Here is a 27302-nt window from a genome sequence, read left to right as displayed (position 1 = left end):
AAATCTTCAAAGCAAGTCTGAATTTTAAAAGTTCATAGTTGTTAGCAGAAGTATACCCTTCTTACTCAAATAGCAATTAGAGATTTCATAGGAAATAAAGTATAACTTCATGGCCAAAAAGTATTACCAGATTCCACACTGAAGCCCTATTCAATGTATGCTTACTTTTATTTTATTTATTTATTTATTTATTTATTTATTTTTGCTTTGCATCACTTGTCATTGTGAATTTCAAATGAGATAAAACACTGTACAGCTCCAAAGTACTTTTCAAAAATTAGTGTATTATTACCTCTGTAAATTTTCACATAGCAATTTTATTATTTTCATAAGAGCAAGGAACCATGTCAATAGAAAAGAACTCCAGAATATTAGGATGATCTTGAAGAATCTATTAATAAGGCAAAAAAGGACAGTTGTTAGCAAAATGAGTTCCTAAATTGGTTGTTCAGACATTACCAAATTTTAAATACTAAGTTGTTATTGAGCACTCTCTTTGTAGAAAGCAGTCTCTAAACCTGTGATGAACTCTGGCATTCTCATGGGTGATTCATCCACATTAAGTGAATCATATAGTACAAATACTTTCATGCTGAGACTTCTAACATGATTGTTGGCATTAAGAAGAATTGATCAGAATAATGTACTTGAACATTTTATTGCACCATTTTAATGAGATAAAGCACAGTTTGGAGCTTTGGACTGGAAATTAATAAACCTGATTTCTAGCTCAAAGTCTGCTACTAATTATCTTGGTAATACCTTGAACAAACCATTCAATTTCTCTGGAACCTATTTTTCCTTATATGAAAAAATTAAGAGTTCAAATGTGTTAACTTGGTATTAAGTTTTGTGAGTCTGTGATCTCAATCACAAAACCAGTAAATTATTTATTTTATATAAAGTAAACCTGCATGTAACTTTGTGGCTCTAAGCTTGCTTCAGGATCTTTATGGATTCCTAGTGTGGTTCACCAGGAATAGGACATGTTACCTAGGGAATCTCCATATAACTGATCTTGAAAAATTAATTGATAATATCTAAACAATGAAGAAGATACATGTTTTAGAGGTTTGGGATTTCCCACAACATAAATATGGGTCAATTTATAATATAGTTCATGGTATTTTATTAAGCTAGAAACTAAATTACTGGTGAATTTCAGATGTTGCATACAAAGACAAGTTAACATAGTTTAGGTGGGATGCCTTTGGTTCAAAAGTATGATAATTGGAAAAGTATTTGGTAAACAGGTTAGGCTCTTTTTTAGGTATTAGAAGCCAGTTACCTTTTAAGCGGGGGGGGGGGGGGGGGGATTGTTTTAAGTTGTTTTTTTTCTCTTTGAGGCTTTTGATTTACAGTTGGGCTGCTTTTTTTTTTCTTCATAAAAAGTGCCTTTCATTCTGTCACCCAATTAGCAGTGGAGTATGAAAAGGAAATAGTAACCTAAAGTTAGAAAATGAATAAGAATATAATATGCAGACTTTCCATTATACTCTAAATGAACTAATTATAGGCATACTATTAATTATCTCAACACCAGAACCCAAAAGGACCTCAAGGATTATTCGTTTTACAGAAAGCCTTCTTCTCATCCTGAAGATGAGAAATGTGAATCCAAAGAATTAGCACAAGTCTGTGGCTGAACCCAGATAGGACCCTAAAACCTAGACTTTCTGGCTGTATTGTCAGTGTGCTTTTCCATATATTGCACTGTTTCAGCATCTAGAAGACCTTTTAAAAATCAATTATACGTTTAGAAGACTTTTTAAAATATCAATTATACATCTACTTGAGCTATTGGCTACAAGTTAACATCATTTCATTGAGTTATTTTTCTCTAAATCAAAATGGTATATATTTTAAAATATTAACCTTATATAGACAACATGTTATTTTTTGAAAGTCTGAATCAAATGACAGTTTTTGAATAAAGAAGGTTGGATTTTGCCTTTTATTTTATTTTTAATTAATTTATTTAACTTTTAGATTTTATTTATTTATTTTTAGTGAGGGAAGGGAAGGGGGGGGGGAGCGAGAGAGAAACATCAATGTGCGGTTGCTGGGGGCCGTGGCCTGCAACCTAGGCATATGCCCTGACTAGGAATCGAACCTGCGATGCCTGGTTCATAGCCCGCACTCAGTCCACTGAGCTATGCCAGCCAGGGCAGGATTTTGCCTTTTAAAAGAAAATGACATGTAGTCAAAGAAGGCCTTCCTTTGTCTCTTCCTATGGGAATAGTGGGCTTGCTGCGATGGTGTTGATGGAATTTACATTAGCATACAGGATTATTATTTCTTCTAAATGGCATATGTCCCTTTGGAACATCATTTCTTTCATGTTGTGTCTCCTGTGACTATGGGGATAGCCTGAATTGATGCAGCCACCACTAAAAGATGAGATTCTGAGCCAACTTTAATTACTCTAGGAAAAAGCAACAGTTCTGGGTCTGGGGAGAAGTGAGATTTAGACAGCCATTCTGGTTATTAGCAATTTCCTGGCTTTCTATAGAGTACCATCAGGAAATTTATGTCTTGTTGGAACAAGAAGAAAATTGATGCTGTTGTCAGTTCATTAGGTTTCTAAACTCCTCCTTAAATGATACATGTGAGACATGTGGCAAGCAACTGTTCTTTCATCATTCTCATCACCATCAAAAATAGTAAACATGTTTTATGCCAACTAGAGACACTGTTCTAGTCTCTGGGGATACAAAGAGATATTAGATTTTGTTTTCTCAAGGAGCTCCTCACCTTTTAGGAGCTAGTTTAAGTGTTCTTAGCACTTATAACATGAAATGCAACTTTTAAAATGAGGTTATAGCAAAAGAAAAGAATATTATACACACTATCCTATACTGATACAAACATAGCTCATTTAATATAAATGAAAAAGAAAGCAATTTTAAAAGTCTAAATTTAATCTAGACAATGAAGTTCAAATTTAATCTATAGCCAGAGAAAGAAAGATTTCAAGAGTAATGCAACACACAAAAAATTTTAATGTTCTGTTTTTTGAGACTTTGATGAAAATCATTCTAAACACTGAATAATGCTTTTAAAACTTTATACAGGCATATTAAACAACAATAAAAATTTAAAAAATAAAAACTGTACAGATATAATACTATGACTTTATTAACTATAGATTTTTAGACCTCTTTTTGTTATGAATTATTGGTAGCTGTTATTAGTCTAGTTCAGCAATTTTCAGTTGGTGTGCTGCAAGAGGCACACTGATGCACCACAAGAATTTTTAAAATATGCAATACCTGACTGTTTAGTCAGGGCACTGACCTCTTTTCCCCCAACCAATAGGTTGTCAAATATAAAAAGGACAACAGCTAACACAATAATAGCTGTACAGTGTGAATGAATAAAAATTACACCTATTTTAGCCCTGGCTGGCATAGCTCAGTGGATTGAGCGCGGGCTGGGAACCAAAGTGTCCCAGGTTCGATTCCCAGCCAGGGTACATGCCTGGGTTGCAGGCTATAACCCCCAGCAACTGCACATTGATGTTTCTCTCTCTTTCTCTCTCTCTATCTCCCTCCCTTCCCCCTCTAAAAATAAATAAATGAAATATTTTTAAAAATCCTATCTAATTAAAAAATTTTTTAAAAAATTACACCTATTTTTATGTCAAACAACAAAAAATAATTTTTGGTGTGCTGCAGAATTTCAGTAATTATTTTGTATCCCATGAGATAAAAAGATTGGAAATTGCTGGTCTAGTTGCCTTTTCCTAAATGTACTAAAATTTTGGTAGTTATTTGGCTGAATAATATTTAGATTCTTTTGGCCAAAGACAGGTTCCATAAAGTAATATGAAAGATTAAATATCGAAGAGTAGCCTTCTCAATATGGGGACTTCCAGTCAAGATGGAGGTGTAGGTAGACACACTTCACCTACTTGTGCAACTACAGAGAGAATTACAATTAAACCTTAAAACAAATAACACCCAGAACTGTCAGAAAATCGAACTGTATAGACGTCTGACAACCAAGGATTTATAGAAGCCACATTCATCTAGATGGGTGGGAGGGGCAGAGATGCTGAGCTGGGCAGAGAGGTGAGGAAATACTTTGTGGCACAGAGAGGCAGCAGCAGTTCAGGTGGTTCCACATTCAAGTGTGGTGGATAAAAATCAGGGACACCTTGAGAGTGAGAGATCCCAGCCCCAGGCCAGACAACACAGCCCAGAGTTCCAGCACCAGGAGATAAATCTCCATAAATTCTAGCTGTAAAAACTAGTAGGGGTTGGGGCAGTGGGAGAAACTTCTGGATTTTCAGGAGACTCTGTGTAAAGGGCCTGCAGAGTCTTAGAATGTTCGCAAACCCACTCTGGGATTCAGCACCAGGGCAACAGCTGGAAGGGCACCAGACAACTTCCCTAATTTAGTGAAGGAAATAAACATACAAGTCCAGGAAGCACAGAGAGCCCCAAGTAAGATGGTCAGAAAGAAGACCACACTAAGACACATCATAATTAAAATGCCAAAGCTTAAAGATAAGCAGAGAATCTTAAAAGCATCAAGAGAAAAACACAGAGTTACCTACAAAGGAGTTTTCATAAGGCTATCAGCTGATTTTTCAAAAGGAACTTTGCAGGCTAGAAGAGACTGGCAAGAAGTACTTAAAGTGATGAAGGACCCACAACCTAGATTACTCTATCCAGCAAAGCTATCATTTAGAATGGAAGGGCAGATAAAGTGCTTCCAAGATAAGGTAAAGCTAAAGGAGTTCATCATTACCAAGCCCTTATTATATTAAATGTTAAAGGGACTTATTTAAGAAAAAGAAGATCAAAACTATGAATGTTGAAATGTCAACAAATTTACTACTATCAACAACTGAATAAAAAAATGAAGCAAACAAGCAGAACAGGAACAGAATAATAGGTGTAGAGATCATTTGGAGGGTTTTCAGCAGGGAGAGTGTAGGGGAAGAATGGGAGGAAAGGTTAGGGATTAAGAAGCATACTTGGTAAGTGCAAAATAGACAGTGGGATGTTAAGAATAGTATAGGAAATGGGGAAGCCAAAGAACTTACATGCACAACCCATGGACATGAACTAAGGAGGGGAGGATTGTTGCAGAGTAGGCAGGTACTGGGCTGAGGAGGGAAAGAGAGGGAAAATTTGGGACAACTGTAATAATCAATTAAATGTATTTTTTTTAAAAAGAGTAGCCTTCTTAAATACCATGCTGTCCATTGTTTTCCAAGATTATAAACTGTGATAGAGTTAAATAAGCTTTTCATCTTCCTTGTATAATCATTCCTACTTAGCCCCATTTTTTCTTTTGCTAAGTTGCATATTATACCCACAATGACATCCATACCATCGTCTCCAAAGTCCAAAGGGAAATGACTTTTTTCTCAACCTCTACATTGCCCACAAGACCTGTATCCCTCAATAGAAGAAGTTGAGTTAGTTTTTGTGGGTAGTGCATAAGGAAGGTGGTCTTATACCCCTCCTCACTCTGTAAAATTACCGAAAACTATCAGTTAAGAGTTTTCCATAGAGTGGAAAGCAATAGACTTCCATATAGAGGTACCTTTCAGAGGCAAAGTGCTGATAATCAGTTGATATACCAAGCATTTTAGACACCATCCAAAGCTCCAGGACCTAACATTACAATGCAGTTTACTAGCATGCTCTTTTATGGATCTTATTATAATCGTTCAGATTTCGATACAATAAAAAGTAGGACACTGAGAAACCTTAAGGCCTTGAAGATAGAGATAGTAACAGGCATGTCAAAGCTCTCAAGTTTTCTGATCATCATATATTGTCCATTGACAGTAACAACTTTAAGCAAAAATATTGTTTCTAATATCAGTGCATGCTAATTGATCTTTAGTTAAGTAAGTTAAAAGATCACTCTTTTTAGGTACATTTGGATAATTTTTATTAATATAGTTAAATGTGAACTCATTGAGGATAGGAACCTTGGCTCATTAATGCATTTATCTCCTGTGCCTAGAATAATACCCGGTATTCGGCAGGTATGCGGTGAATATTTGAGAAATGGATAGATGCATAGCTGTAAAATAAAATATGATTTTTTAGTATTGAAGGACTAAATAGATGCATAATTAGATTCAAATGAGATAGGCTTAATTTATTTTGTCCATTTTAATGTTCATGTGAGTAAATTATTTCTTAAGTAACCTAGTGCCATAGTGTGATAGGACAAAATATTATCACTAACATATGATTAAACAATCCACATTGTGTAAGTATTTTTAGTAACTTTAGGGATGCTTCTTATATTGCTTGCTTTATATTTGCTATCAAAAGTTTAAACATTTATTGTGCCTGCTATGTGCCAGACTCTATACTTATCAAAATCGTAATTTTTGTTTATTGACTATTTTTGAACTACACGAGATAAGAACATGCCTTGTTCATCAGGCCAACATCTAGCTATATTGTGATATATTGTCAATAAATATTTGTTGAATAAATAAATGTATGAAATGCAATGAATAGGACCAGTTTTTAAGAAAACTGGGATCTTCAAATAGAACTCTGTGGCATGAATGAGATACATTATAACTGAACAAATGTGGGAGTAAGAGGAAGAAATGCAGTGAGAGACTCCCCAAACACCCTACCCCTACTCCCAATATTCATAGGTATTGAAAAATGAGTAATGCAGTTATTCATTGATATTCACTTGAGTTAACATATTTTTTCTTAAACTTGCCTGATCCCATGGTGCCTGGTTTATTAAAAGAGGTGATTTAGACACTTCTAAGAGTGGAAGCTGATGAAGGCCAATAGTTGACTACCCTGAAAATTTGAGGCCTAACAATCTAGATTCTAGTTGCAGCCCTGTCACTACCTCACTGTTTAATCTGGATAATTTACTTGTCATTTGGGGGCCTCATTTTCTCATCTTATTAAAAGAGCGTTTGACTCTAAAGAGTTCCTCTCACTCTAAAATGGTATCTTTCTGCCAGTTTTATCATTATTATAATCTGGCATAATATTAAGAATATTTTAATAAATATGCAATTTTTAAAAAGTTGGAGAGACTTTGGAATCTGAGAACAAGAACCAGGTGATGATCTGGAATTAGGTAAAATACTGCCACTTAACAGGATTAAGACTTAATAGGATTAACACATCTTGAGACATTCAGTAGAGATATCTGTAGGCAGAATGGGGCTTAAATTTTTGTTCTGTTTTATTAACAAGAAGAAAAGTGCTTTGACTTCGATCATTTACAGCATTTTGATCTATCATAAAGACAATCAAGAATCTTAGATTTAATTACATCTTTAAATATTATGTCATTGTATCTGTAATATAAGTGAATTTCCCAGCACTGAGAGGGAAGGAGAAACTCCTTTATTGAGAGTTCAAATTGAACATAGTTCTACACAACTATACAACTTGTTCTATAATACTATAATTACCTCAGTCATTTGGATCTTTAAATTGATTTACCTAATAAAGGCTTTTTGGGCTTAAAATAGTGATATAATTGCCCAATTTTCCATTTTATTCTATGCTATTGAGATCCACTAAGCATTTTCCCATCAAGCTGTTGCTCTGTGATTGATGGGGAAACTTTTGCTAGTACCCTTGCAAGACAACTACTTACTCAATGGAGATTAATCAGATATATATATATTCCAGTTGGGGAATATTGAGATAAGTGTAATTCAAAGAATTATTGCCATCTGATATATTGCCCTATTTGGGGCATCTTTTTAAATCCATAAGTCACTGCAATTCTATTAGGCCACTTATGTGACAAGAGGAGATGAGCTCCCACATTGAATTGTGGCATGGCTAGTCTCCTTGCCAAAAAGGGCAAAGGCCTTCAGCAAGAAGCCAGCTTTTTCCTGATTACAAAACTGACCACATTCCTTGCCAACCTATCAGTGTCTGTTTTTTGTTTTTTTTTTTCTTCTGGTAATGTGTTATTCTTCTGAGACAAAACTCCACTTTTTTCATTATGACATGGCATTTGTCATTTAAACATCAACTGATGCAACATTGCTGCACTGCTATTGATGGATAAACTTACTAATCAAGTTTTTCAAAAGAAAACTCTGATATAAAAATATCTAAAGCTATCAGCCCCACCTTCATTCTCTCAACTGTTTAATTTTATAGAATTTGAATAGCAGTTAGCATCATTTTGGGGTTTGTGAAGTAGTAGAATAAATATCTTAGCATATAACATTTCAGTAGAATGCTGATAGCAAATTTAAAAATATGAATATGTGTTTGAATTCAAAATTTTCCTCAGATAATATGATTAGAGATTCGACCAGGGGTGGGTAGCAAGAAAAAAAACTTTGTCCAAATAAGTTTATCTGGTGTTTCAGAACCCAGAGATTTAAAGTTTTCCATTGAAGAAGCAACTGAATATTGAACAATCTTTTTGCTTGATAGTTTTAAATACTGTACAGCTTGCACCCCTCATAAGACACTAAGCATGTGGGCCATTGGCGAGACAGTGTGGCAATATTTTTCTTGTAATGTACCAAGTCTTACCAAAGCAGTGAACAAAATTATGACACACATTTTGTCACAGCTGGCTCTGTAACAGAAGAGTGCCAGCCAACTCAGGCCTGGTACTTTGTGCGTTTATTCCCACCTCTCCCAAATACTTGGAAACTGATGTCTTGACTCATTGGTGTGTTCACAAGTTCTACTACCACAAGTCTTTTTCTTTTAACGGATTAGTCTTTTGCAAGAAATAGACAAAATATCAGTGTGAATTACAGCAATTCCTATTCCATGCTGTTATGGGTGAAACTCTGGGAGATTCTCTTATTGACCCAGAAAGTGATTCCTTCGCTGATACACTGTCTGCAAGCACTTCACAAGGTAAAGTTCATTCCAGATGTGGCTATTGGGGTACTTCGGGCACTTATAGAAAGTTAAAATTGTGCTTGTAGTTTGTTTTCTAAATTATATTTGTTATAGTACTGTTATGTGTGTAGTCCAGTATTTTAATACTTAGTTTACTGCTATCGGGTTCACTTATAAGCATATTCAGAACTTTAAAAAGAAACCTAAATTGATTCATATTTTATCTCTTTGCATGACTTCCATTTCTTGAATTTTAAGCATTAAAGGTATATTTATATAAAGACCTATTTATTTTTATTTCCTGGATTTATATATGTTTGACAAAATTACTTAAGGTCTTTTTAGAATACCTGAAGAGTCACTTTTTATCCCTTTAGTCTTATATGTTAGCTATCTCTCGCAGTAGCTTTTATTCCTCCTGCAGAATTTTTATTTCTCTTAAAGCCCTCTCAGCATGTTTTTGTTCCACTTTAATATCTAGATATTTGTGTGTACCTTTTAATCTCTACCAAAGAATTGCAAGCTTCCAGAGTGTAGAACCAAGTTAAATACTTCTTTATATTTCTTAGGATACCTAATGCATTGCAGAGTAGTGGGGACCTTGGAGAATGTCTATTCTCAGCATCTCATTTACACATAAAGAAAATGAGGTACCTAAATGCCTATTGCATGCTAAACAAATGACTAATTATTACTTTTTCTCATACATAGGTATGATTCAAACAGATATCTGATTTTCAACATTTCTTTCTTTGCCATTGCAAAATGTCAGTTCTTTCTCTTTTTTTAATGCTTTTTTATTTTAATTTTTTTCAATTACAGTTAACATTTATTATTATATTAGTTTTGGGTATACAACATTAGAGTTCTTCCTTTCTAGAGCTCCTTCTACTGGACTTTCTTAGCACAGCTTTTTTCTGTTTTGTACTGTTTTATATTTCTATATTTCTATTTTATTTTTTCTTCTCCTGGATGCTAAAAATAGATTATGTTAAGTAGTGTGATTCATATTTTACATATTAGTGCTAAAACATGAAAGTTAAGTCACTTAGTTCTTGAAATGATGGCTTTACATTTTAACATTTTAATTTTTCTGGAAGCCTGAAGTTTAAACACATTAAAGGCAATTTTTACACGAACTACTTACTATAAAGGACACATGGACAAAACCAAGGGGAAGGGAGGAAGCAAGGCAGGGAGGTGGGTTTGGCTGGGGTGGTGGGGAGCAGTGGGGAGAAAATGCAGACAACTGTAATTGAACAACAATAAAGTAATTTAAAAAAATTTTTTTAAATAAAAATTCTTGCTTAAAACATTAATTTAAAATATTCCCTGAAATTTTATTTCATTTTATTATGATGATTTGACTCAATGTATATTTCTATCATCTGAGCCTCTTTAAAAGGAATTTAATTTCATTATATGATATAGATGTCTGTTCTCTTTTTCTACAAGCCGTAAAAATTATGGTTATCTTTCTCCAGTTACTGATTTAGCTGGCATCAAGGCAGAATGTTCCAACAATAGTGTGAAATAGTTCTTGTGTCAAAATTTGATAGTTGTGTCAGTTTGCAAAGAAGATGTTCACAGGGCAGTGCAACAAATGTTTAGGTTAACTGGGGTACAAGTACTGTTATGGTAAGGGAGAGCTGTGTGATTCAAGTTAGTTTTCATTCTGTACTAATCTCTTTATTTTTGTGCCTTGAAATTACTCTGGATTTAATTGTTTTGAGTTTCAAATCCCCTCAAATTAGGAAGAAATACATTTCTTCCTAACTAACATGGTGTACAGAACAGAATTATTACCAATTAAGAAATTATATGTTGTAGCAATAATTTAACTCTTATCTTACATGGTTTCTGATTATTTCTTATTCATAAGTGTTGTTTTTCTGTTAAAAATATGATGTTCTAAAAGTCAAAGATCTGTGGTTAACTTCTATTGTATTTTATAGATATTCAGAAAATACTTACTCTACCTTTGCCAAAATGGACAAACTTGAAAATAAATTAGGAACATGATCATCATTAGCTATTTGAGTCCAATAGAGATGAAACACTGTACAGACTAGGTAATTGGCCTAGATATAGTAATTTTGGTGCTCCTTCTTCTTCATCATAGGCAAGGTAGAATTGGGGTTTGCTGCAAGTAGTTGGGTGCTGCTATTGAATAAAAAGTGGCTCGTTAAGTGTGAATGATCCAGATATCCAGCTATATTGGTCATATTCATAAGATTAAAAACCCTATGTAGCCTCTATGGCCAAAGAGGGCTTTTCCACTTTTTCTGGGCTCCATGATCATTGTGACCCACTTTATCTTATTCCCTTTTCTGTCTTCATCTTGAGCTTCTCAAGCAACCTCATGTAACCCCAAGCTGGCTCTGAAATCATTTCTGCTAGTAAAAATTGGCAAGATTGAAGGGAAGCTTCCACAAATTCAAGCTGAATATGCCTCCTGCTTTCAGTGCCAGACTTAGTCCTGTGTGAATTCTCTAATTTTAAGTTGTTGCACCAGAGCATTGAAAGATGATGACACGCTTGTCCTTTGGAGCTGATTGAGCAATGGAAATATGCCTTAGAGACTTGACAAATGCTGCAATAGATGATTCTTGAAACAAGAGTCTCTCCTGAGATAGGAATAAGTGATTGATTACCCGTCATTTTTATTGAGGGGTACTTAAACTGTGTCCATGTGACTCCAGGCAACTGTATACTTGGAACCAGTTAGGTAATTGACCAAAGTTTTCACCTTTCCAGAAGTTTGAAGGGACCAATTAGTATCAGAGGATGTAACCACCAATCTTATCTTTGCCACATACTTTCTCTGTGAGTTTGGTCAAATCACTTATCTTCTCTGCCCTCTGTTTCTGCATATATTAACAGAAAACACAGGGTTATTATGAGGATTAAATGACATAATATTTTTGGAAGTACATCTGAAACCCAATATAGAGTGTATTATTTTGGCCTTGTAGTATTAATCACTTGTGTATAGAATGGAAGACATATAATTTTCCTAAATGCCTAAATTTGAAGTATTTTAAGGATTATGGGGAGGGGAGAGAACTTTAGAATTGTTTATGCCAAATTAGTGGCAGTTTTGAGTGAGATGAAGCTTCCTCATGGCCTCCGGTGAATGTGTTAATAAGGAAATGATCAAACTTAGAGAAAGCATCTTTATGTCTGATTGTTTTAAATGGAAGAATTACCTCCCACTTTCATTAACATTTGTCCATGAAAAGGTTGAATTTTCAAAAGTTGAAATCATTGTTTGGACCTAAGTGAGAGTGATGATTATATATTTTCTTCTCAGACACATTGAAAGACTGTCTTAGATTCTAATGTTTTCTATATGCTGAAAATTAAGGTTATTGACATGGCTCTGAACTTCATAATCCAACATGTCATAATAATTCAGGGCCTTTTAAAGAATTTAACTGTTGTTGCCCTGGCTGATATGGCTCAGTGGATTGAGCATTGGCTGCCTATGAACCAAAAGATCACTGGTTTGGTTCCCAGTCAGGACACATGCCTGGGTTGCAGACCAGGTCCTCAGTTGGGTGCATGCAAAAGGCAACCAGTTGATGTTTCTCCCACATGTCGATGTTTCTCTCCTTGTCTTTCTCCCTCTCTCCCCTCTCTCTAAAAATAAATAAATAAGTAAAATAAAATAATGAAAATTTTAAAAATACTTTTACTATTGTCCATATTAATTTTTTCGTTAGTATGACTCTGATTTTTATCACTTTTTCTGATTTAACTTTTCAAATCTCTTCTCTGATAACCAAGACTTAGTAAATTTGGTAGATTTCTAGACTCTGAGAATCTCCTTACTATGTTTTCAAAAACTGTTATTTCTCTTGTACTTCATTCAAATGATGAATTATAGGAATCACTCAAAACAAATGTCATTTATATTAGATACTTACAAGTAAAAACAGCATTTTTAAAAAGTTTATTTTCCCCTAGATTTCTAAGGAATACAACTCATCTGTCTTCAAAGCTACCTGACAGCAATTATCCATTTAAACTGTTGAGGTGTAAAACATGAGTCATTAAATTAAAAACAATTTTTATACTTCTGAAAGAAGTTGTCATAGATTACTATGTTTGTCAGCATTCTCACTTATAATTTGAATAAAATCACCTTGAAGAAATTCTAAAATCATTATAGCTCTTTGTAAGGTACATATTCTTTGCATCAGAGGAAAGCTGAGCAAAGCAAATTTCTTCATTGTATTAGATCAACAATACTGACACAAAGTTTCTATTATTTTAGGTACCTTTGAATACCCTTAAATTAGACATTAGAAAGTTATTCAACAATTGCCTCCTGTACATCTGCTAATGTTGAATATTTGTGAAAATATATGATAAAGAATGAGTCAGACTTATCTGAATGGAACTAAGTTTCTATAAAACTCTACCAGCTTACCCTTTTTTGCAGACACAGTTTTGCACCTGTAACTAATTTAGAGACAAAGGAATTGCACAGGTATTTGATAGCAACTGCAATCTAATTCTTACAACCTCAGAATTAAAATCACGTGGCTGTTTGAGTACACAGTTTTTTAGACCCGTATTATTTTTATTTAAAAAAAAGATTGGCAACACAAGATTGAAGTTCCCACAGTGATGAATGGTTTGCATTATAAAATAAATTTAAAGCAGTCAACTGTCAGTTACCTACATGTGAATTATCCTTCATTACCTTATTCCAGGATTTCTGTACAGTTTTTTAGCTGACCTTCTACATGAGAAACTCAGCCAGACAATCCAATCTGCCTGATAAATGGTCCTAAAAACCAGTCTTTATTACCAGTCTTCTAATAAGTATTGCGCATCTACTATGGTGAACATTGGGAAGTCTAAATACTTTTGCCTGGCTTCTAAAGCTCTTTATAATCTGGTTCCACTTTATGTATCTTCCCTACAAACCCACAAGATTGGCCTCCTTACTCTAATAGGACTAATTTCATTGTCCCATGTATAAGTCATATTCACTGTGGCCACCAAAACCTATCATAGCTTGGAATGCCCTTCCTAATTCTTCCACCTTTTCAAGCCCTCCTTGTCCTTCGAGGTAAGGTTCAAGTAACATCTATGCCATGAAGCTTTCTCTGAATATATTACTGTTAATGTTGTTCCTCTCCTCTAAACTGAAAATATGTTCAGAGTATGTCTCCTCTCCTCCCTCCACTGCCACCACCTTGATCCAGGCCGCCATCCCTTGCCTGGATTGCTATCTCAGTATCCCGACAGGTTTTCCTGCCTCTGCCCTTACCTCCCAATAGCTTAGTCTCAGCCCATCATCCAAAGGGATTATTTTAAAAAGTAAATCAGATCTGTCACTCTGCTCAAAACCCTACAGTGGCTCCTCACTTCACTTATAACAAAAGCCCAACCTGCCCCACAGTTCCCACCCCACCCTGTCACCTCTCTGTCCTCTCTTCTATCTGCCCTTCTTTACTCACTCTGTTCCCACCACACTGGCCTCCTTGCTGTTCCTCCAACATTCTATACATGCTCCAGCCTTAATGCTTTTATTCCCTCTGGCATCTTAGCTGGCTCAGCCCCTCCTAATCTTTGCTCAGATCATGCCTTCTAGGGAGGACTGCTTAACCACCCCCACTTGCCCCTACCCTGTGCTGAATTATCTACGCCCCCACATACTGCCTTTCCCCTACCCCTGCTCTACACTTTCTTTTTTCTAAAGCATTCATCTTCTAATGTACCATATAATTTATTTATTGGTTGCATTTATTGTTTAGTGTCCACTTTATACCACTAGCATATTAACCCCATAAAGGCAGAGATCTTTGTCTTTGGTCCCCCGCTGGTATATATACCAAATGCCTAGAACATGCTCTATGAAGAGCAGGGCTCATTAATACTTATTAAAATGAAAGAATAAAATCCTCTAACCTTTTTGGTCTGTATCACACTATTTAGCCTTTAACTGGAGACTGCCTGATATTATTTCCTGTTTTCTGTATTCCCTAGGCCAAATTACACAGTCACTGAGGCTAAGACCCATGTTTTATTCTCTTCTTTATTTTGCAAGTATCTAACACAGTGATTTTCAACCTTTTTCATCTCGTGGCACACATAAACTAATTACTGAAATTCTGTGGCACACCAAAAAATATATATTTTGCCAATCCAGCAAAAAGTATAGGTATAATTTTGATTCGTTCATACCAGATGGCTATTGTTTTGCTGGTTGTTGTCAATTTTATTTGACAATTTAAGGGAAAAGAAGTCAGTGCCCCTGACTAAGTAGTCAGGTATTGCATGTTTTAAAATTTCTTGTGGCACACCAGTTGAAAATCACTGATTTAACCTATAATAGGTATCTAAAGAGTTCTTGATGACTTATTAATACCAAACCGATCTGCTTTACCCTGGAAGCTCATTAGGTCAAGCACTGATCTAACACATACAAACCAAAGTTTCATGTACACCAAATACTACTCCAAAACTAATGCTAGTATAAACAAACCAACAATATTATATATGTTAAAAACAAATACAAATACATTTTGAATTATCTATCATTTGCAGTTATTTGCACCATATCCCCTCATTGGCTTGAATATTATTAGTTGAGTATCTTTAAATATTAATTTGAGTATCTTAAGTTTGTGAATTATCCAAATGTCTGGCTTCTTCTGCAAGTCTGTCTACTTTTTGAAACTTCCAGTATTCATTTGAACTCCTAAGAGACTAATTTGTGAACAGTGCTAAGAGGAGTAATTTATTTGACTATGCAATGTACAACGTACACAGTACTTAGAACAATGCCTGATATGTAGTGTTTCCAACAAATGTTAATTTTGTCTTCTGGCCCTTAAAATGGAAGTTATCACTTTGAGATAATACAGATTTTCATTATTAATGCTATCAAAAGTTTTCTATTACCATGGTTAATTAAATCAGACTAACTGCTTATCCTCTTATAACCTTTTCCTTAGCATTTTTCCAAACATTTGGCTAGTACCTGATAGTTACATATTATTAATCATAGTTCCAGAAGAAAGAACATGCTTAATTTCTTATTTTAGCAAAGAGCCAGTGACAAAACTTAATAACAGGAGTTCTAACATTCTAATATGTGTCCCATACATGTGAACACAATGACTCCCCTTATTTCTTTTACTTAAGTCACTTTTTTGGAAAAAATAAAATATTTATTGTTCTTTGATTTTTGCTTTGCATTAGCAACCAAATATTTTAATGTAAGATTATTGGATGTTATTTTACTATTGTTTTATACTTACGTAAAACCCTGCCTTTATTTTAGTTTTTGAAATTGTAGACCTGTTATATAGATGTCCAGGCAAGTTTGCTTAGCTGATTAAAATATGATGCTAATAAGAACCAAAAGTGTAAGCTTGACATAATTGTGGCCAGAGTTGCATAGAAATCTTTGCCATTGATACAGCCATATCTCTAGCCAATTACAAGATATGAACAATGGACCCAGTAGAAACCAATTCAACTTACAAATGTATGTCCTATATAAAATCTAATCATCTTTCATATTATATTCATTTAGTTATTACCACTTAAGCAAACTCAGATAATATAAAGGGCATGCTGAATGATAGAAACAAATATCTTTTCCTTACACCTTTATCAATAATCAAATCCTAATCATCCCACTTGGGCTCTCATAATTCAAAATCCATCTCTACCATGAAGTTATTCCCAATTATTCAGAACATGTTAGTCTCTTCCCCCCCCATTTGTAGAGCACTTATTGTTTCTATTACTAGTTTGTTCTCTATACTTCCATTGGTTATTATACATCTTTCACCTTGGTAGTTTCTAAAGATCAGAAACTACATTATAGTGTATTTTTTGTGAAGCCTGAAAAATACCTTGAACATACTATTAGGGAGTGGTTATCTTGAGTTGAGATGGTAATGATTTTATATTACTGAGTGAGCATATACTGAGATTAAGATATTGAGAAATAAAAATGCCAAAGAAAAGTGAAACAAAGAAAGCTTTTAGGAAAGAGAAAGACCATTATAAAATGTAATGATAATTGTTCTAAGAAACAAGGTTCACAAAATATATTGTTGATACAAAGAAGAGTTAAATAATTAGCATAAAATTGGTAGCTTGGATTTACCTACTATTTCATTTAAATGGAATGTCTCAAAAGATTAACTCACTGATCCAAATACATTAACCTCCCAAACACAGGACTGCTGATGTAGGTATTAGCATTTAGAAAAAGATTTCCTGCATTATTAAAAAAACACAGGGTATTTGTAAACAGAATAGGTCTTACATATAAGTCAAACATATGCAAAGCAAAAACATAACTTTTCATATTCAATCTTAGGATAAAATATGTATTCTTTGAAATTTTACCTGCCCTGTGTACATTGATTTAAGGACCTTGGTTCAGTATGTATTTAGCCTTTGTTGTATAGGGAGGTAAGTTAGAAAAATAAGTGGTTTGTTAATACTAATGTTAATAGTGTTTTATAATATCTGAAAAGGAAAATTCTTAAATGAATGCCCTAGAAATTCTATAACAATCCTTTTAAAACAAGTTGATAACTTTTTACTAGCTTGTCTGGTTGGTCTGCATGTTTTCTTCTATAACCCCCTACTCCTAGAACACTTATGGAGTATCTCCTAGTTAACCTTTAAAAAATATTTTTTTATCCTCACCTGAGGATATGCTCATTGACTTTACAGAGGGGGAAAGGGAGGAAGAAAAAGAGGGAAAGAAACATCGATGTGAGAGGGAAACATTGATTGGTCACCCCTCACACATACCCCAGTTAGGGGCTGAACCCACTATGCCAGTATGTGCCCTGACCAGGAATCAAACCTGTGACCTTTCGGTCTACATGACAATGCTCCGACCAAGTGAGCCACACTGACCAGGGCTCTGTTTAACCTTTTTATTAAAGTATGTTATAATGTGTAGAGAAAAGCATGTAAACCATTTTTACAAATGAATGTACCTGTGTAATTTGCACTCAGATAAAGAAACAGAACATCAGCACTCCAGAAGACTTCTGACTATTTTAATTTCTAATCCATAGGTTTAGTTTTACCTGTTTTTTAATTTTATGTGAATAGAATCATAGTTTATACTTTTGTGCTTGGATTCTTTTGATCAGCATTTGTTTGTTGGATTAGTCAGATTATTGGATATAACTGTACTTCATTCTCATTACCATATAGTGTTTTATTGTGTGAATTTATCTATCCAACTGTTGATGGGCATTCAGATGGATTCCAGAACTGCAAATATTACCACTAAGAACATTCTTGTATAGGTCTTTCAGTGTATAAGTGTACACATTCCTGTTACATATATACTTAGGCCATAAGGTGTGTTCAGCTTTAAGAGATATTACCAAACACTTTTGAGCATGACTGTACCAACTACCACTTCCACCAGCATCATCCAGTTGCCATGGCATTTCCCATCTTTCTTTTTCTTTTTCTTTTGGTGTGAAAATGGTCATTTTTTCCTATTTTTATTTTTTTCAATTTTCTGTACTAAGGTTATTGTCCTTTAGTTTATTTTTTCCATTACAGTTGACATTCAGTGCTATTTTATGTCATTTTCAGGTGTACAGATAATGGTTAGACAATAATTTACAAACTGATCCCCCATTCACAGTTGTTACAATATTATTGGCTATATCCCTTATGCTGTACTTTACATCCCTGTGACTATGTAGTAACTACTAATTTGTACTTTTTAATCCTTTCAACCTTTTTTATCCAGCCCCTGAACCCTTCTCCCATCTAGCAACCCTCAGTTTGTTCTCTGTATCTAATCTGTTTCTTTTGTTTGTTCATTTATTTTCTTCTTTAGATTCCATGAATAAGTGAAATCATGTGGTATTAGTCTTTCTCAGTCTAACTTGTGTTATTTAGCATAATACCCTCTAGGTCCATTCATGTTGTCACAGACGATAAGATCTCACTCTTTTTAATGACCAACTAATATTCCATTGCATAATTGTACCACATCTTTATCCATTCATCTCTTGATCTGCACATGGGTTTCTTCCATATCATAGCTATTATATATGATGCTTCAGTGAACATGAGGTATATATATCTCATTGAATTGGTGTTTGGGGTTTCTTCAAATATATACTCAGAAGTGGAATTGCTGGGTCATAAGATAGGTCTGTTTTTGATTTTTTGTGGAACCTCCCTACCGTTTTTCACAATGGCTGCACCAATTTGCAATCCCACCAACAATGCACAAAGGTTCCCATTTTGTCAACATTTATTGTTTGTCGATTTATTGATGATAGCCATTCTGATAGCTGTGATGTGGTATCTCATTGTGGTTTTAATTTGCAAATATTTCTCTAATGGTTAGTGATGTTGAATATCTTTTCATATTTCTAGTGACCATCTGTATAAACTCCTCAGAGAAATGTCTCTTCAGGTCTTCTGCCCATTTTTTATTGGATTTTTTTTTTTTGCTATTCAGTTATATGACATAAATTTTGGATATTGGCCCCTTATTGGATGTATTATTGGCAAATATCTTCTCCCATTCAATAAAATGTCTTTTCATTTTGATAATGATTTTCTTTGCTATGCAAAACCTTTTTAGTTTGATGTAGTCCCCTTTGTTTATTTGTTTGTTTCCCTTGCCCAGGCAGATATTTCAGAAAAAAATACTAATAAGAGCATGTCAGAGAGTTTACTGCCTATGTTTCTTCTAGGAATTTTATGGTCTCAAGTTTTACCATTAAGTCTGTAATCCATTTTTTTAGTTTGTTCTTATATATGGTGTAAGAAAGTGATCTAGTTTCTTTCCTTTTCTTTCTTTCTTTCTTTTTTTTTTGGATGCAACTGTTCGATTTTACCAACACTATTTATTGAATGGACCATTTATGTTCTTGTCCAGTTTGTTGTACATTAATTGACCATGTAGGCATGGGTTTATTCCTGGCCTCCTTATTCTGTTCCATTGATCTATGTGTGCATGTTTATGCCAGTACCATGCTGTTTTAATTACTATAGCTTTGTAATATAGTTTGATAGCCAGGTAACAGCATACCTCCTTCTTTCTCAAGATTGCTATGGCTTATCCAAGGTCTTCTGTTATTCCATGTAAGTTTTAAGATTATTTTTTATAGTTCTGTGAAAAATTCCATTGGTATTTTGATGGGGATTGCATGGAATCTGTAGATTGCTTTGCATAGTATGGATATTTTAATGATTTAATTCTTCCTATCCATAAGCATATGCTTTCTTTATCATTATGTATGGCCTTTTCTTTTAAGATAGCTTTTGTTTTGAAGTCTATTTTTTCTGCTATAAATATTGCTATCTCAGCTTTTCTTGTTTCCATTTGCATGAAATATCTTTTCCCATCCCTTTACTGTCAGTCTGCGTATGTCTTTAATCTGAAATGGGTCTCCTGTAATCAGAATATATAGATCTTGTTTTCTTATTCATTCAGCTACCCTGTGTCTTTTGATTGGAACATTTAATCAATTTACATTTAATCTGATTGTTTATAGGTATGTAGTTATTGACATTTTTATTATTTAAATCTGTCTTTTTTTCCTTCTTAAAAGAGTCACTTCATTTGGGGTGGTGAACACACAACACAGTGTACAGATGATATGTTGCAGAATTGTGCACCTTAAACCTGTATAATTTTGTTAAGCCATGTCAACCCAAGAAATTCAGTAAAAAGGAAAGAAAAGAAAAGAAAAAATGGAAGCCTCATGTACTGTTGGTAGTAGTGCAGACTGCTGCAGCCACTGTAGAAAACAGTATGGAGTTTCCTAAAAAAATTAAAAGTGGAACTGCCTTTTTACCCATCATCCCCACTTCTAGGAATATATGCTAAGAAACCAGAAACACTAATTTGAAAGAATATATGCACCCCTATGTTCATTGTAGCATTATTTACATTGGCCAAGTTCTAGAAACAGCCCAAGTATTCATCAGTAAATGAGTAGATAAAAAAACTATAGTACATTTACAAAACAGAATACTACACAACTATAAAAAGATGGAAATCTTACCTTTTGCAACAGCATGGATAGACTGGGAGATTATTATGCCAAGTGAAATAAACCAGTCAAAGAAAGATAAATACCATATGATCTCACTTACATGTGGAATCTAATGAACAAAATAAGCTGATGAACAAAGCAGAAACAGAAGCATGGATATATGGAACATACTGACAGCTGTCAGTGAGGAGAGGAGGATGGGAGATTGAATGAAAGAAGCTGAAGAGACTGACAAAAACAGACATATGTAATACGCAGACATAGATAACAGTGTGATGATAGCCAAAGGGAAAGGGATTGGGAGCTAGGTGGACGGGGGCAAAGTAGGGGAGAAATAGGGACCAAAAGAGACTTTGCTTGGGGTGGTGGGCGCACAATGCAGTGTGAAGATTGAGTTGTACACTCAAAACCTGTATGATTTTGTGGACCAGTGTTATCCCAATAAATTCAATTTAAATAAATATATATGTGTATACAGAGATATACACATGTACATATACATGTATAAATGCACACATATATATACATGTATATGTGTGTGTGTGTGTAAAAGGAAGTCACCTTAACATTTCTTGTAGTACTGGTTTGGTGGTGATGGACTTGTTTAGCTTTTTCTTGTCTTGGAAGCTTTTATTTTAACCTTCAAGGAAGGATATGTTTTTTCTATTAATTTGAGAAAGAGAGAGAGAGAAACATCCATGGGTTGCCTCTCTTATATGCCACAACTGGGGATCAAACCAACAACCTAGGTATGTGCCCTCATCATGGATCCAACCTGCAACCTTTTGGTGCATGGGACAATACTCCAATAAACGGAGCCACCCTGCCAAGGCTGTCTTTCATTTTTAAATGATAGCCTTGCTGGGTAGAGTAATCTTGGTTGTAGGCCCTTCCTTTTCTTTCTTTTTCTTTTTTAAACATCTCTCTATCTCTCTATCTATCTATTTAGATTTAATCTTTATTGTTTTTTTTTTCCAAAGCCCTTGATTTTCATTGGTCCTTTCTGGCCTGAAAAATTTCTGTTGAAAAATCAGCTGACAATCTTAAGGGAGATCCTTTGTATGTAACTGTTTTTCTCTTGATGCTTTTAAGATTCTCTCTTTGTCTCTAACCTTTGCCATTTTAATTATGATATGTCTTGGTATGAGCCTCTTTGGGTTCATCTTGTTTGAGACTGTCTGTGTTTCCCAGACTTGTGTGTCTTTTTACTTCACCTGGTTAGGGAAGTTTTCAGTTATTATTTCTTCAGATAGGTTCTCAATCCCTTGCTCTGTTCTCCTTCTGGTACCCCTCTGATGAGGATGTTGCTACACTTAATATTGTCCCAAAGGCTCCTTAAACTATCCTCATTTAATTTTTTTCTTTTTGCTATTTCAATTACGTATTTTCTGCTACCTTGTCTTCCAAATTGCTGATTTGGTCTTCTGCTTCATCTGATCCTCTGTTGGTCCCTTCTAGTGTATTCTTCATTTCAGATATATATTATTCATTTCTGACTGGTTATTTCTGTGCTTCTGTGCTCTTTTTATGCTTGCTATCTCTTTGTTGAAGTTTTCACTAAGTTCCCTGAGTGCTCTTATAACCACTATTGTGATCTTTGTATCTGGTAGATTGCTTGCCTCCATTTCATTTCATTCTTTTTCTGGAAATTTCTCTTGTTTTTTTCATTTGGTACATGTTTCTTTCTCTCCTACATTTTGGCTGCCTTTTTATGTATTTGTTTCTATATATTAGGTAGATCTTCTATGTCTCCCAGTCTTGGCAGGGTAGCTTTATGTAGTAGGTGTCCTGTGGGGCCCAGTGGCACAGTCTCCCTGGTCACCTGGGCTGGGTGCTCTAGGAGTGTCTCTTGTGTGGGTTGTGTGTGTCCTCTTGTTGTTGAGCACTGATTTCGGTTGTCATGTCAGTGGGTGGGAATGACCCTCAGGCTAACCAGCTGTGTGGATTGGCATGACCTCAGTGTACAACCTGCTGTGTGCGGGCTGACCCCATGAGGTGGGATTTGCCCTGGCAGGGTCTGGCACCTGCTGAGACTGCCCTTTGGGAGTGTCATTTGTGGAGCTGATCAGTTTCTCCCTGTATGTCTGTGGCATCCTCTGAGCTTGATCAGAGTTCCTCGAGAGTTTTTAAAGAAAGACTGTAACATGGGCCTAGGTTGGCTGCTACCAGAAAGTGCCTCAGTGATACATGAGTTGGGTGGAGCAGAGTATCAAGAAATCATCAGGATGGAGCTACTATAGTTCACCAGGCTAATGTAGATTCAGATTTGGCTATGTTGGAGGAGGGTTCAACACGGGGACAATGGCAGCCTTCCCTCCAGCCCTCACCTTAAAGCCACAAAACTCAGTTTCTTCCTGTAAGTCTCTGGCAATCCCCTACTTACTGTCCTTTCACCAGAGCCCAGGCTGAGTGCCTGTGATAGTTTGTGTGTGGCCTTTTTAAAGGGATGCCTGGATTTTTAGCAGCCTTCTGTCTCAGACAGACAGAATCTGTGATGATTTTCACAGCCAGATATTATGTGGACTCCTCTTTCTGGCACTGGTTTTCTGGGCCAAGGAGCCTGGCATGGGTCTGACACCACTTGCTCCTCACGGGTACCTCTACATCTGAGATATCCCTCTAAATTCTCAACCACCACAAGTAGATGTGGGGCCAGGCTGTTTCTCATCTCCACCCTTCCTACCAGTCTCAACATGGCTTCTTTATATCCTTAGCCATAGGACTTTTTTGTTCAGCATGTCTTCAGATGGTTATGCATGTTGATTGTTCAATAATTTAGTTGTAATTTTGATGTGGTCATTGGCAGGAGGTGAGTACAGCATATATCTACTTCACCATCTTGACCAGAATGCTTCTTCATCATAGCCATTCGTTTGACCACATTTCATTTAGCCAACCACATTGCATAGAAATCTTTGCCACTTACAAAAAATCTCTTTGCTATCAATACAACATCTCTAGTCAATTACAAGATATAAACAGCTGTGTATGGTGGTATATTATAATTTTTATTTTTCTTTCTCTGATAACTAAAAAGTCAAACACCTTTTAAAATTCAATTCAATTTGTTGTACATTTTGTCCACCCTTTTTTGTGAAGTGTCATTTCAAATCTTTTGCCCATTTTATATGTGGCATGAGCTCTAAAGCACACTTTGTCAGATACATGTAATGAAGATATTCTCTCCCACTCTGTGTGGCTTTTTCATGCACTTAATAATGAGTTTTTAGTCTTCATATAGTCCAGTATGTCTAATTTTTCTTTTATAATCAGTGCTTCTTATATCCTGTTGAAAAAATCTTTGCCTACTCCAAGGTTGATAAAGTGTTTTCCTACTTTTTGTTTTAAAAGTTCTTTTGTTTTATATTTCAAATTTAGATCTGCAGTCCACATGGAGTTGATTTTTGAGTATGGTATAAGGTAGAGGTTGACTGGGTTTTTTTAATGTATATCCAATTGACCTGCTCCATTTTTTGACAAGATTATCTTTTTTTCAGTAGGCTGAAGTGGCATTTTGGTTATAAGCCAGGTGCCCATATACATGTTTGATTGATTCTGGACTTGCTATTTTATTGCATTGGTCTATTTTTCCTCTTTGCACAAACTAATATGTTGTCGTAATTACTGTAGCTTTATAATTGGGTTTAATGTCTGGCAGTAGAGTCCTCCAGGATTGTTTTTCTCTTTAAAATTGCCTTGGCTATTCTTGGTCTTTTGAATTTCCATAGAAATTTTAGACTCAGCATGTCAATTTCCACAAAAATAGTAGGATTTTGATTGAATTTTTATCAATCTGTAGAGAAATGTGTAGAGAATGGACAGCATCCAGTATTGAGTCTTTCAGTCCCTGGACACAGTATATTTAGATAATCTTCCTTTTTTTTTCAATAATAGCAAGATATTACATATATTTTGCTAGATTTTCCCCCTAGGTATTTGATGTTTTGAAGTTATTGTAAAAATTATTTTAAAATGTCATTTTTTATTTGTTACTAGCTTATAGCAGTACAGTTAGTTTTTAAATATTGACCTTATATCCAGCAACTTTGCTAAATTCTCTTATTAATTGTGATGTCTTTTCTTCCCTGTTGCATCATATAGGAATTCTAGGACAGTGTTATTCCTGATCTTAAGAAAAAAGCTTTAAGTATTTTACCATCATATATGATGGCTACTTCAGGTATTTCATTTGTTTGTTTATTTGTTTTTTATAGACATTATCAGATCAATGAAGTTCCCTTTCCTTTCCAGTTAAGAAGTTTTTTTAAAAATCATGAATGTCAAATTATATAAAATGCTTTCACATAGAATATTTTTGATAAGCTATAAGAGCTCAGGAGGACAACCTAAAATATAAAAATGTTTACTCTGGATATTTAATATCACATTGTACTATGTTTAGATAATACATAGTATCACTAGTTAAAATCTGAAAATCAGCCAATAACCACTGATTTGGCTACATCTGTTTTGACACTTTCATTCTCAATGTTTATTTAGCTTAAGACCATTGTCTTCTCATTAAGAGGGCTTGGCACAGTAAATTGAAAACAAAAGAAGAAACAGAAGCATAGTGTATCACATCATTTTGCCAGACTAAACAACTCTAAGTTGTTTAGATAGTGCCTTTCTCTTCTATGGTAAGTTCAGGCTATTGAGGTGCTTCAGTAGTAAAGCATTGTTTAAAACCACGCACCCATTCTTTCTTCTCCTGCTTGTAGGAAGGAGGTCCTTTACAATGTTTGAGATGTGGGCACATCAAGAGAAACAGTACCTAGGTAGATCTTTGGTAGTTTCTTCTTTTCTGACTTGTTACAAACTTCTAGAGCTTTCTTTTCATTTTTTTCCTTCCCACTCAATCTCTTTCCTTCCATTAATATTCCCCTATCAATGCAAAGCCAAAGCCAAATGCGAAGAGGAAGCTAGCCAGGGGAAACATTCCAGTTCCTTTTTTCTGACCTAAGGACTATTCATGTGCTAGCAGGTAAAGCAGGAGTTTCTACTAAACCAGAGTAACTAACTATTCAGCGGATTTGGCCTTCATCTTAATTAGATTAGTAGTAAGTCTCTCTTTAGAAATTTGTGAAGGTAGTTTTAGCAGAAGAACCTAGCTTGACCATAGAGAGAAAGAAGACATGAATCTCCAGCTAAGAAAGGAGAAGAAATGGATGAGTGAGGACATTATCCTATCATCTTTCCTGTCTCCTGATATCTCTGGACTGGGTTAGGCAAGCTATCTAAACAGCATGTGGCCCATGCAAGAGAAATCAAGAATGATCTCTAAAATTAATGCTATACCCTTTGCTGATCTCCGCTGAAAATGTGCTACAAGACCTTTTGGCTTATTATAAAGAAATGTGTATATACTGATACCTCTGGAATGCTTCAGCCTCTGCCAAGGCTATCAATGGGAATATCAATGGGGAATCAAACCACAGAAGCATTGAATTTGATTTTTATTATAAACTAAGTAAACAACAGAATGAAAGTATATTTTCTATATTGAAGAAACAAATGACACACCAAATAATCCATTTCTTAATTATTTTCTTAATTTATGGCATCCAAAATAAGAGGTTCTCTATTCAGAGAAATCACAACAGAATTCAAACCTCAGCTCTAATACATATTACCTATATGACACTGGGCAAATACTTAACCTCTTTCTAATTTTTTCAGTATGTTGGGTGGTAATGATAGTTGCATAGGACTGTCTATACATGCAAATTCTATTGTGTATTACATATACATTTATAAATTCTATGTATACATTTATAAGTTACATATGCAATGGTTTAAGGTATAGTGCCTCTCATATAATAAGTACTTAAGTACTGTTAGCTGTTATTAAATTGTACTTCTGCTAATGGGATCCAGAGTTTTTTTCTTTCTTTACTAATCAAAATCCATGATACTAGTGAAGGAAAAGAAATGAATTGATAAAATTTATTTTTTAAATGCTTCAGTCAAGAGGACAGTCATCTATTGTCCAAGTATCAAAAATATTTTCTGATTTTTCTTTATTTTACTTGAAATGACATTAAATTTTTATATGTTATTCAGATTGTTGCATAATTGTTTTTAAGAGGACTGAAACACATGCAAGGAATATATGTTCTTTCCCTATTAGGTGAAATCATGAGAAAATATTATAATTAAAAGATACTTAACTTAATATTTACTTTTATCAAAATAATACTTGTACATAGTTTTTAAAGTCAGATAATATAAAGCTTTTAATAAAAACAGCAGTCCTCAGTCCCACACCCAGTTCCTCCTCCTCAGAGGCAAGGATTTTAACTCCTTTCAACATTTCTCCTGGTATTTACCTCTATATCTTTAAAATACATATATCTTAAAAATATCTTATACTGCTATTTTTAAAAGATTTTATTTATTTACTTTTAGAAAGAGGGGAAGGGATGGA

At 34.7% G+C, this 27302-nt stretch overlaps 1 protein-coding gene across 4 annotated transcripts in view; it reads left to right on the top strand.

Moving 5' to 3' along the window:
* Positions 1–27302, top strand: part of PPARG (peroxisome proliferator activated receptor gamma) — a 149449-nt gene that overhangs the window by 55749 nt on the left and 66398 nt on the right. Inside the window, exon 1 of one of the 4 annotated variants that reach the window (XM_036030789.1) lies at positions 8343–8855. The exons of 2 other annotated variants lie outside the window; for them this stretch is intronic. In XM_036030789.1, coding sequence (XP_035886682.1) covers positions 8774–8855 — 82 coding nt within the window. In that variant the 5' untranslated portion in view covers positions 8343–8773. Of the gene's footprint in view, positions 1–8342; positions 8856–27302 lie in introns of those variants that run through there. One more of the 4 variants, XM_028518764.2, reaches the window with a different exon arrangement.

The sequence above is a fragment of the Phyllostomus discolor genome, chromosome 7 (assembly GCF_004126475.2).
Source record: "Phyllostomus discolor isolate MPI-MPIP mPhyDis1 chromosome 7, mPhyDis1.pri.v3, whole genome shotgun sequence".
Classification (NCBI taxonomy): domain Eukaryota; kingdom Metazoa; phylum Chordata; class Mammalia; order Chiroptera; family Phyllostomidae; genus Phyllostomus; species Phyllostomus discolor.
This window is presented reverse-complemented; position numbering and strand designations above follow the sequence as displayed.